The sequence below is a fragment of the Arvicanthis niloticus genome, chromosome 19 (assembly GCF_011762505.2).
Source record: "Arvicanthis niloticus isolate mArvNil1 chromosome 19, mArvNil1.pat.X, whole genome shotgun sequence".
Lineage (NCBI taxonomy): Eukaryota > Metazoa > Chordata > Mammalia > Rodentia > Muridae > Arvicanthis > Arvicanthis niloticus.
In genome coordinates this window covers 45,511,810-45,524,700 of record NC_047676.1, presented here as the reverse complement: position 1 = coordinate 45,524,700, position 12,891 = coordinate 45,511,810, and the positions used below count along the sequence as shown (strand labels likewise).

General features: G+C 41.6%; 1 protein-coding gene across 1 annotated transcript in view; it reads left to right on the top strand.

Annotated features, from left to right (window-relative positions):
- Elovl7 (ELOVL fatty acid elongase 7) overlaps positions 1 to 12,891 on the top strand; it is a 73,618-nt gene that overhangs the window by 44,286 nt on the left and 16,441 nt on the right. The window contains exon 3 of the mRNA XM_034523666.2: positions 10,428 to 10,618. Within this exon, the coding sequence (XP_034379557.1) occupies positions 10,428 to 10,618 (191 nt within the window). The remainder of the gene's footprint in view (positions 1 to 10,427; positions 10,619 to 12,891) is intronic.

The window sequence follows — 12,891 nt, the reverse complement described above, 5'->3', positions numbered from 1 at the left end:
TCCTTTATTACTAGTTAACCAACAGGCAGTGGCCGGGTTTGATTACGCGCACACGCGTGCACACACACACACACACACACACACACACACACACACACGCCTATGATGATGTTTATAATAACGAAAACACTCTGATATGCATGGGAAGGAACTGGATGATATGCAATGGCACATCTCACCCCAGTAACCCTTAAAAATAGTTTTGGAGGCTTAGTACTCTAATTCCCTAGAGGGAAATCACCACCACTGCCATCCAAAGTTCTGTCCATGCTGATTCTAGAATGAAAGACCTGTCCCTGCCCCTGAACCCGCCCCACCCCTACCCCACCCCATCCCTGCCCTTGCCCCATCCCTGTGTCTGCCCTTGTCCCCGCCCTATCCCTGCCCATGCCCCTGCTCCCAGAGGTGATGCAAACAGAACAGGAAGTAATAAAGATGTTTCTCAACATGCAGTGTCACTTGAGTTTAAAATATACAAGTGGAAACCATACATGAAGCATGTTATACATTTTTTCTGTGGAGAGTCAGGCCACTTGTAGGTGGTGAATGATGGTTTGGTGGCGATGGGTCTGCTGTGGGTGGTTGAAGTCAGGGTCTTGCACCTGTGTCTGCTAAGTATGTGTTGTACAACAGAGCTGCACCCAGTCTCATGAGTAAATTTTCTTTACCTGTGTGTCAATGAGTTTTCAAACCCCAGCCAATGTGGCATTGTTTTAGAAACTATTTAAGTCTTAAAACAATGGTAGAAAAGTCTTTTAAAATAGAAAAGGAGTCAGAATGCCATAGAACTTAAATAGACCTGAGGTACCATCCAACCTAATGTCTCATTTTAGAGCTGAAAAAATGAAAACCCAGAGATGTGACCTTCCCAGCGTAGATAAAGTTGAAGAAAATGTTCATAAAGAAGAAGGAAAAGAAAAGACGCAAACCGAGAACTGGTGTTTTCTAGTTATGATTAGTGTTCTGGCATTTTTTTATTTTGTAGTAACGAAGACACACATCATTACCATTAAAACCACTTTGGAGTGACTCACTCAATGGCCAGAAACCACAAGTTCATTAAATCACACCTATCCCCCGTGAGGCTACATCCCAGTCAGCGCAGGCACTGTCTCATGGGCAGCATCTGTCTCCCCAGGCTGCAAAAGGACAATGTTACGTCTCTGAAGTTTTTCTAATAGTGTCATCCCTCAAAAATGCCAAGGACAAGTAAGCTTACTCCGTTAGGGCAAATAGAGTAGCTCTTTCCCTATTTTCTTTTCTTTCTCCTGAAAGCTTCAACTTCCTTGATTCAGAAAATATACTAGTTTCTTTAGAGGTTATCTTTCTCTGATGATTTATAGTGATTGTTCCAAATTCCATATTTAAATGTAAATATTAATCTTCCACTTGTAGTTCACAGGAGAGGTGCATAGTGCTCACTCCATTCTCAGTATTTGAACTTTGAACCCAACTTTAAGGTAAAATTTCAAATAATTATTGTGTGAATATATGTGCCACAGTGTATGTGTGGAAGTCAGAAGGTAACTTTGAGGAGCTGGTTCTCTCCATCCTTTTATGTGGTTTCTAGGGATGGTACATAGGTCATTGGGCTTGCATAGAAGCACCTTTACCCAGCAAACCATCTTGACAGACCAGGCCAGATTTTTTTAGAGTAGTTATTTGAAAAACATCCTTTGCAATCCAAACCTTACTGTTCACTGTCCTCATGCAGTAACCCAGGTAATCCTTAACTCTACTCCAATTACACTCACAGGGTGCCAATTAGTCATATGGCCCCAGAAATACAAAATATTTTAATGCAAACTATGTGAGAATGTTGCCTCTATTTTTATCTATGTTTCATGTCTTTACTTTTGGTACAAAAAAAAAAAAAAGTACTTCCATCAAAAAGCTAAGGAATACTAGGTTGGGAAAAGGGGTAGCAAAGCAAAGGACCTCGGGTGATTAGAAATAAGGTCTGAGAACACCCAAAAGACACTACGCAAATAGAATAGGCAGGAAGAGATTGGAGAGAGCCACAGAGAAGGTAAACGTGTCACATTTCTGAATCCAATCCTCATTTGAAGTCTTGGGAAGCGAAAGGTCATGGGATGTGGAAAGAGAAGAGACACCTCCAGCTTGTCACTATCCCAGACTAGGTGACCTTGAGCAAACTCTCTTTCTTTGTGAGTAAAATGAAAGTGAGAATAGCAGCTGTCAGATAAGACAGATAAGACAGAGAGCTTGGGTACCTGGGAAGTGCCCTGTCCAAATAGGTCCAGAGATTGTTACACTTTATATTAGATACTTTTAAAGTAACACATCCCTTGAGTTTTGCTTTTTTTTTCTTCTTCTACTTTTTTTTTTCTTGTCAAGGTCTTGCAGAGTTAAAAGGATCTGTATTAAGATTTACAGCGTTGTAAAACCACTGCCAGGTACATCAAGGGAGTTTTCCCTTGTATTTATTTAGTGTGGTATTGATCTCAGGGAGGCATTAGTTTTGTTTTGCGTACCCTGGGAAGAGCTGAATACATGATCAAGAGCCAAGTATTTCAAGTGTATTCTTGGCTTCGGCCCTAATCCTGTGTGGCCTTGGGAAAACTTACTGTTACTAGTTTTCTGATAGATGGAGATCTGGTGGTTATGCATAGTTATTTCATGTGGAAAATTCCATGGCCATCAAACGTTTAGATGGCTTAATGTGTAAGGTAGAAGAGAGTTTACTACAATGTTGGGGTCCACACTAGCCCCATGTTGGGGCGGCCAAAAAAAATGTTGCAGCCCAAGCAAAATGTTGAGGCCCGGCTGACCCACGTTTGGGTGGCCACTGTATCCTGGCCCAAGCTGCTGCTCCGGTCCGTGGGTCGGGGTTCAGCAAGAGAGAGTGAGGTCGGACTCGAAGAATGTAGACCAGACAGAGTATAATTCAATCCCGTTTATTCTTCAGTCTAAGTCCTAAGTCTTGAGTTCCTAGTGCCTAGTCCCTAGCTCCTAGTCCCTCCAAGTTCCAAGTTACTTCTTCCAAGTTCTCTTCCAAGTGCCTGCTACCTGTCTTCTCTCTGCTGTGTCTGGTTCTCTCTAAAGTGTCTCCTTAATGTCTGATGTATCTGATTCTGATCTGTTCTGTCTCTGCCTTTTATATGTCTCACTTCTAAGCCATGCCTCTAAGTCATACCTATAATCATGCCCTTAGGTCTTGTCTCTAACTCTGATCTCTACACTTCTAAGTTACACACCTTTAATCTCACGCACCTTTAATCTCAAGGTATCTAAACCAAGATTATCAGAGTGTGCTCAGCTGTTGTAGGCTATTGTAATCCAAGTCTCATGTCAGGGTATATGGCTCAAGATGGCTGCAAAGCTGATAGCCGCTTTCTGCTAAAAGTCGGCCCCCAACACTACAATTCTTTGATTATGGGATTTTAAAATCATGCTATAACAGCATTTTGAGCTAAGGAAAAAATGCAAAGGTGCTTATCATTCAAAAGCAGCCCTTGACACTTATGGAAGAATAGGAGAAAAGATTGTGGGCCTCAAAGGGGACAGGAACTCCACAGGAAAGACCAACAGAGTCAACTAACCTGACCATTGGGGCTCTCAGAGTCTGAACCAACAACAGAGAACATACATGTGCTGGACCTAGGCCTCCCTGCACACATGTACCATATGTTCACCTTGGTCTTCATTTGGGTCCCTAACAACTAGAACAGGGGTTATCCCAGAAGCTGTTGCCTGTCTGTAGGATATGTTCTTCTACTGGGGCTGCCTTTTCTGGCCTCAGTGGAAGAGGAAGTGCCTAGCCTTGGAGAAACTTGAAGTGCTAGGGTTGGGGAGGGGGGATATATGGGGGGGAACACCCACTTAGAGGAGAAGAAGGGGGATGGGGAAGGATTGTGGGAGGGGTGACAGGGAGAGGGGCAGTGAGTAGGATGTGAAGTGAATAAGTAAAAAAAAAATAAATTAAATTAAAAAAACAAAACAAAATAAAAGCAGCCCTTTGCACGTTTGGATGGTGTGATCACTTTGAGACAGTGTGAGCTTGCTTTGCGAGAGGATAGAGGACAGGTAGGCCTGCTGCCTCTCTGAACTCTTGGTATATCAGGAAGTACATAGAGAGCAAGTTTCCCTTCCTTTCCAGCTTCTTCATTCTGTTGGTTCTTAGAATTGTAAAGTGTGTAGTGTGTGATGCTTAAGAACACTGTCTTATAAGGAGTTGCTGGGACAGCTCCTTAACCATCTATATACCCAGCTTTCCCAGTACCCCAGTTTCCTCTGGTGAACCCTCAGGAAAGAATTATGTAGTTCATGTGGAACCAACCACACAGCCTGCTTTCCTGTCCTCTGCTTCCATCCTGGCTCTTCTCACAACACTTACTTAAATCAGCTCTGAGGCCCAGTACTAGGTACACAGGACTGTCATTGTCTCCGTAGCTTTTTGTTCCTGGGAAAAACAGGGGACACTTACTGCTGACTGAATCCCTAGTTCACCTTAATCAGAGTTCACCTTAAATGTTATTGTGCCCTCTCTACTCTCTTCGTATCAAGTCATCCTCAACTGACCCACGGGCGTGTCAAATGAAAAGCCCATGCTTCACAAGGAAGTGGGACTGATGCCCTTTTCAGGAAGGTAGACTGCCTCTGAAAAAAGCAGGAGACAGGGACAATAGCCAGAGCCCCGAACATCCTGCTAAGGCTTTGAATTTTATTTGATCAGTGAGGGAGAGCTCATTTAACAAGAGAATAATCTAAGCAGATCCCTACTTTTAGAAAGTGAATTTGGCAACTGTATGGAAGACAAAGGGCAGTTTGGATTAAGAGGCAAGGAAAGATTGTCACAGAGTCTATTGAGGAACACTGCAGCATGTGGCTCAAGAGAACTTGATCACGCACCAGAATCCTGATTTCTCCATTTGGACAGCTCATCCTGGTCACCTGAACAGCTTTTAAAAAGATTGCCTGCTTACAAATTACAGTTGTATCTGCAAAGTGATATTGTAATGAGTGTATACATTGTGGAATGATTAAATGAGCTAGTTAATGTACCCACTTTATAAAAATATTGGAGACCTACTGTTAGGAATTTCAACTACATAGTATACTATTATTGTTGTTGTTGTTAGACATATAATATATATTTATTATAACAATTATTATATGATTATGTACAGTCCTATTATTATGCCATGTCTTTGTAATAGATCTCAAAAAAGTTATCCTGCCTAAGTTAAATTTTAGTTAGTAGCCATTAACTAACATATCTCCCTCCCTGTTGTCTAGCCAGATGCTTAACCCCTTTATTTCATGTATGAGACTATGTATTGCTTTCTGAGCTTGGCTTATTTCAATTATCGTAACAATGTTGCCATCCTGCTTCTCAAGAGGTTGCAGAGGGCATGGTTTTCTTCTTTGGAGAGACCAAACGATCCCACACTTCCATTATACTGCTTTCTTTATTCATCTGATGCCAGAATGGTTCCACACCTTGGCTATTGTGGATAAAATTTCCGAGAGGCTGCACACGGTTACCCGAAATGAGATTTCTGGACTTAAACGATAATTCTTTTAGGCTTTTAATGGGGTCTCCGTGTGGTTTTCCTTAGTAGCTGTACTGATTTATAGTCTCATCCTGAGTGCAGAAACACCCCATTCCTCCAAATCTTCAGCACCACTCATTGTCTTTAGTTTGTGTGATAATGCAGCCCTACAAGTGGGAGGCGATTGGTTGAAAATTCTGGTATCAATTTGTGTTCTCTTGATAATTAGCAATACTGAATATTTACTCTTGTGTCTTTTTTTTTTTTTTTTTTGAAAAATTAACTTCTTTGTCAATTTTTTTATGGCTGATTTTTAAAAGCTTATATCCCTAATACCTACACCTTAGGATTTTGATTCAGTTAAATCAAGGTCATTGCTTTTGTTACTGGGATTTTAAACATTACAGAGGTGATTCTGCTATGATTACAGGTTGGAGATCTACTGTAACGACAATAGTAAGCTTATTGAGAGTTTAAGCTCTTTGCAAACTCCTCACCTGGTCCTCTATGAAATACTTGGTCTATGTCCAATTCATAGATGAGAAAACCGAGTAGAGTGTGGTTAAGTCAATGACCTAAGGCTGCATAAAAGGCCAGAGGAGGAACAGACACACCAAACTGACTGGCTCTACCATATTTCTGTAATAGAATGTTTAGAGCCTGGTACTGAAAAAGGAGGGGAGGAGACAGCTCAGTGAGTAAACGTGTGCCGTGAAACTGTGCAGTCCTGCATTCAGTTCAGTCCCTAGAACCCATGTGAAAAGCCTAGAAGGGTGGCCCATGCCTAGACTCCCAACTCTGCGAAGCAAAGACAGGGGAATGATCCTTCTTGCTTACTGGCCAGCCAGCCAAGCCAAGTCCCAGAAAAAACAAACACACACACACACACACACACACACACACACACACACACACACACAAAACAACAAGTGGACTACTCTTGATGAATAACCCCAAGGTTGACCTCTGACCTCCTCACAGGTACACTCAAATGTATGTTCCTTTCTCTGTACATACAGACATATGTTATATTTTCTTGTACTTGTTATTTTGTTAGCCTTTTTTTTTTTTTTTTGAAAATAACATAGAATGAAACAAGCTATTTTCCCATCATGACTTTTTCTTGTAGGACTTGAAAGCCGTATGTACACAGAATTTTAAGAAAAGGTGTGTGCTGAAAAAATTAAATCACAGGAAGAAACGATTTATTTGGAAATGATTTTCTTGGTCTTCCTGAGCTAGCCTGGCATGCTTTTCTTGGCTTGTTTTCTTTCTGTTGCTAACAGGGGAGGAACAAAAGGGTGATGTCATTCCATTTTTTTTTTCTTCCCCTGCCAAGTCAGTGAAAGAATAAAACAAAAGAGAGAACTGTGATGGAGAAGTGCCTTTACTGACACTTAAAACATCTTAGTTCTGAAGCTATGCTTGGGAAGACGAATGACAGGAACTTCTGCAATTGTCTCTCAAGAAGAAACCAGAACCCTCCCGTACTGTCGCCATGCTCAGTCAGAGATGACTGCAGCCCTCTGGGCTCTTCCTTTGGCACCAATTTCATTAGTCTTTACTTCATTAGGAATAAAGCCTAGACATATTAATAAAACAATAAAAAGCCAGACATAGGCTTTCTGACATTCATGCATTATGGTTTATACTGACCAGCAGGGGAAGGAATTCATGTAAGGATGATCAATCAGTTCTAATTCTGTGCCTTGATTCCCAGTGCTGTGACAAGCTTGATTTACTGAGACTGCCCTTGTGATGTTAGTTAGGTCCACAGTGTGATTGCCAATGATGACCAGAAATCCTGTCACAGGAAACTCACCATTGTCATAAGACTAGAGAAGCAGCAAATGAAACAGAAAAGACTGTCGTTAACATACACATGGAGAGCCGATTTAGGGACCTTTCTAGGTTTAGAAAATTACAAGTTTTGAGAGTAGAGTAAGAGAAAGTAAGAGAAAATACTTTCAAATTCTAGAACTTTGCATTTTAAAAGAGATTTATTTATTTTACTTTTATGTGTATAGATGCCATGCCCCAAGGAATTGAAGTTATAAATGGTTGTGACCTGATTCGTGGGAGCTGGGAATTAAACACTGGTCCTCCAGAAGAGCAGCCAGTCCTCTTAATCCCTGAGACATCTCTCCAGCCCTAGAGTTTTGCATTTTCAGTGTTGGCCAGAAAACCTTTGTTGATGTTCTCTTTTGTGCATGACTTTTACTACAATTGTTCTTGCTGAAAACATTTCTGTCTTCTCTCTGTTAAAGGCACTGTGGTCTTCTGACTACACGCATTCCTCTCTCTGCCACATTCCATGCTGGGTCCCTCCTGAATGTCTCTTCCTTGGACATCTGACTTTTGTGGTTTTATTCCGATGTCACTGTGCATTCCTCCTCAGCCTTCTTCATAGCTTTCTCTCGATCTATCCTGAAACTCTGAGGTCCTTGGCACACAGACCTTAGCATTACTGTCCACTTATCTATTTGCTGTAAACCCATGCCATGGCTTTTATAGTCATCATGTATGCCATGGTGAGCCCCAGACCTTCATCTCTGGCTTGGATCTCACTCCTAATCCCAGATCCATACATGCATCTACCTGTGACATTGTCTGTGTGAGTGTTTCCAGGCACTGAAGTGTAAGACAGTCTAAAGCCTAAGCTGTCTGTGTGTCTTTGACAAGCTTGCTCCCCACTCTCTGTTCCCAGTATAAATGATGTCATAGTCTTACATGTAACAACTTCTGAATGATTTTTTTAACTTCTGCTTGTGTTTTATTCTTCATGTTTTACCGTCTATTTTATGTTTTCTTCCTTACGACATTTTAAAACAGCCTGCCCCTATTAATGTCCTATTGCTGTCAAAGTGCTAAAGGTTTACTTTATAAATGTACTAGATTTATAAAGAAATCAGCTGTATTTCTAAACTGTTCCACAGAGCATCACTTCCAAAAGTTGTATAATATTATTATATAGAGAGTATTGCACATACACAGACATACATACACATACACACATATACACACACACATATAATATATATATGTATATATAAGATATATCATATATATATCATATATATATATATATATATATATATATATATATATATATCTTCAGGGTTCCATGAACAAATAAGCTTGGAGAATACTACATACCAGTTCTCTCTCATTGTATCAATCCATGCTAGCACAGAGTACCAGAGACCATGGAGCAAGCATCCTCATGGTTTTGGGAGAGTCTGTACCTACTTGAATAGTTGTGTCGAGTTGTAGTTGTATAGAAAGGTGTGCTTACGTAGACATAAGAACAAACTCGAATCCTAAACGTCTGGCATCAGTTTCTGAGTTGACTGTTTTGCTCCTTAGCTTGCTTTGCTTATTTGAGACAGTGGCACCTGTTGGCATTTTTGAGTAAGGCCCACTTGAAGACGTAATAAGTCACCTTTATGCTAACTAGAGCACGTGACGTCAACTGTTAATGTAATATGTCCAGCACTAGAAGAAAAGCTGAATGAGTCACGGGGTTCTAGTGAAGAAGTTTGGGGTGAGAAGGATGGCTGGTGATCGGCTTTCTCATTAGTGGTTTGGATGAGTAGGGACACATGCTCTAGATCTTTCACTACTCATGAAGGGGCCGCTTTGTGTGGAGCTGAGTCAGATGCTCCTGCAAGCTGCCCATAGCTGTTTTCTTCCCTTTCACTCCGGGATCATGAGGTCACTTGGCCAAATTACACCCCAAGTGCTTGAAATTATAGAATGAATCACAGTTTGCTTTTAAATTGCAATTTTTAAATGCCACAATCCTGTTAGCCTGGAGGCAGCAAGAACTGGATGAACTTACGTTTATGTGGTGGCAAGGGCATTACCTATTTTATTTGGCTCAAAATATCACACTCACTGGCTCACACTGTAGACACACTTTAGACAGTTAGATATTGACGTGGTCCCTTTTAGTTTCCTGGTTCTGTGACATAGTGTCTGAAGAACTATGCCAGTTTTCTTAGGAAAGGAAAAAAATGATAAAGTAACAGATATATATCATTTTTAAATATAAAAGAATATCCAAATGGAAAAACATATATTTTTGAGATGGGTCTCATTTATCCCAGGCTGTCCTTGAACTCCATCCCTTGCCTTCCCCTTCCAAGAGCTGTCGTTACAGCATGCAGTACCATGCCCAGGTAAGATGGAAATGTTCTGACTGTTGAGAGTGGTCATGGTCTCACTCACCACCCTTTCCTCCATATCTGCTTATACCCGCTGCTTAGAACTTGGAGCAATTATGTATCCGAGGCCAGGGTGCCAGTCCTGTGGGGCTCTGGTGATGGCTCCCCTGGGTTGCTGTTATCTTGTTTTGTGTCATTATGTGACAGAAAGATAGCAAAAGAGCTTCTTTTTTATGCCACTAATTCTATTCTTGAAATGCTCTTGCATCCATTATATTAGGTGCCAGGATTTCAACACATGGATTTTTATTTATTTTGTTTTATTATTTTTGAGACTGGCTGATGTGCAGCTGTGAATGACTTTGAACTTCTGGTTCGCCCATCTCCATTTCCCAAGTGCTGAGATTCTTTGTGTGCAGTACCACACCAGGCTTAACACATGCATTCTGAGAGGGTACAGCGTTCGGTCTGTGACACAGTTCCTCCAGAGTGGCTTCTCCAGAGGCTCCCCTTCAAGTTCTGCTGACGGATACCTCTTACCCTTTGAGACTTAAAGGGGATGACAACTCCATTGTTTTTAGCTCAGGGGGGCCTCACCGTTTCTAGGAGTTTCTCAGATTACCCTTCCTAAAGGTGCTTATGATCTTTGCAATGGTGTGCTGTCAGCAATGAGATAAAGGTTGCTTCCTGTTGTCTTCCTGTTGTTGCGAAGTGGTTGTGTACTTATCTGTTATCTTTCTCTTAGATCCAAGAGTTGAAGACTGGCTCCTCATGTCCTCGCCTCTGCCACAAACCATCATCCTGGGGCTCTATGTCTATTTTGTTACATCTCTGGGACCAAAACTCATGGAGAACCGGAAGCCCTTTGAACTGAAGAAAGCGATGATAACGTACAATTTTTTCATAGTACTGTTTTCTGTGTATATGTGTTACGAGGCAAGTGTCTTCAGTATTCCTAATGGGAAAAGGTTGCCTTAGCCTTTTGTTCTATGTTTGTATGTTTTTGTAATGACTGTCAAGTACCCCTGTTTTGAGAATGGAGGAATTAAGAAACTATGCAGCTGTTTACCGCAACAAAACAAAACCACCGAAATTGTTATGTCTAGATGAAAGAAACCTGAGGATCTCAGGACAGTTTCCATCGTGGATAGTGAGGGAAAAGAAAACAACATTTAGCTCAGAGATTTGCACATGAGAAACGTTGGTTTTGAGGAAACTCCTACGCAGAGAAAAGAATGAGTGATAGCTGGCAAGCAGAGAGCTGGTCCTGGAATGCAAACAACTCCAGAGCTGGGTGCTGACTTGGCTGTTTGGGTTTACAGGCTTTGAGGCCAAAAAGGGCATAGACTTATTCCAAGTCATAAGTGGTAAAGCCCTGTCCCTCATTATTAGATAAATGGGAACTTTCCAGAACGCAGCAGAGATTGTACGCCCCGCCCCTCTGCTTGTCACGTGTCTTTGCTGACTCGATTACCTAGGGTTCTTTGCTGTATTTCCAACCTTGGCTGGCTTCCTTCTTCTGTTGGTTTATGCTCTAGCATACCTTGTGCTTGCTCATCCTGGGGGTCTGTGAGGGGTCCTGGTGGTCTCGCTGGCCACTGTTACACCCACCTCCTTCCTGCTGCAGATTACATAACTCTAGCTCCCCTCTGCTAGGGAGAGCAGTACTTCTTCGTTTGTAGTTCTAACCCACAGCTCACTGCTCTTTGTCCTTTCTAGAGTATGAATGGGCTCCTCACATGTTCTCAGAGAGAGAGAGAGAGAGAATGAGAATATACATGTGAGACAGGTTAAGAACATGGTCGGAAGCAGGAGCCCAGGCTCCCTCTTCTTACCTGTAACTTTATATCCCTAGGCTTCAGTTCTCTTATTCTTATAATGACAGGATTGAGCCAGGTTTTTTTTTTTTTTTTTTTTTCCCGTCAGGTCCCATTGTATTCTAGTTTTCTCAGGTTCTGTCTCTGACAGTTGTCCTTGTTTGTGATGACCCCAAATTATATTTCTCAGGCTTGAAAAGAATCCAGTAGTAACCAGTTAGTTTTGGTTTCTGCTTTGTGAATTACAGCACAGAAGAGGGTTTGAAAAAAATATCTGAATCAGAGAATTTCTATCTTCACTAATACCTGAGTTATAGTTTCAGGATATACTGCTTGCCGAACATGAACCATGAACTTTTTCTTTGCTAGCTTAAAGATAATAACTGCCATAGCCTCCGTAGATTACTGGTATGCTCTTAAAGTCAACATTGGGATGATGCTAGGTCCACTCTGTTTGAACAGAGATTTGATAACTCGGAGGTTATATACACAGGCACAACTCATGATGTGGAGCAAGATTTTGTCAGGGTTTCAGAGTAAATGCCTCTTGTCAGGCTGGTTTGGCCAAATATAGGAGCGAGGAGAAAGAGAACCATGCCATAGTGAAGAATCCACCTGTCTTCTTGTGATTGAGTTTGCTAGAAACATGGCACATGTCAGACCATAACGAAGATGGAGCAGGTGAGACCCACAGAGGGCCAAGACACACAATTTCTCTCATTCAGTATAGGCCTTTTTTGGTGTCGGGGTAAGGTGACCAATTAGTCATCCACTCTAAATAGTCTTGGTGTTAGAGCCATGGTCCTTAGTCTTCCCAATGCTGCCACCCTTTAATACAGTTCTTCATGTAGTGGCGACTCCCAACTGTAAAATTATTTCGTTGCTACTTTATGACTATAGTTTTGCTGCTGTTATGAATCGTAATGTAAAATACCTGATATGCAGGCTATCTGATATCTGACCACTGTGAAAGGGTCATTCAATTCCCAAAGGGGTCGTGACCCACCAGCTGAGAACCGCTTGGCTAGAGTGTTACTTCTTTTCTATCGCTGAAATGAGTCTGAGCAGAGCAGAAAATGGCATAGTTCACTGACTTGAGGATTTTTGAGAAACAGAATCCACTGTTTCTGCCACACTCTTTTATTACTTCGAAAAGATCTGTTGCCTTGATTTTTTGTTTGTTTGTTTGTTTGTTTGTTTGTTTGTTTTTCGGGACAGGGTTTCTCTGTGTAGCCCTGGCTGTCCTGGAACTCACTCTGTAGACCAGGCCGGCCTCGAACTCAGATATCCGCCTGCCTCTGCCTCCCAAGTGCTAGGATTAAAGGTGTGCGACACTACTGCCCAGCGACTTGATTTTTAAGGTGCTTTTTAAACCATGAAATGAAGGTCCTA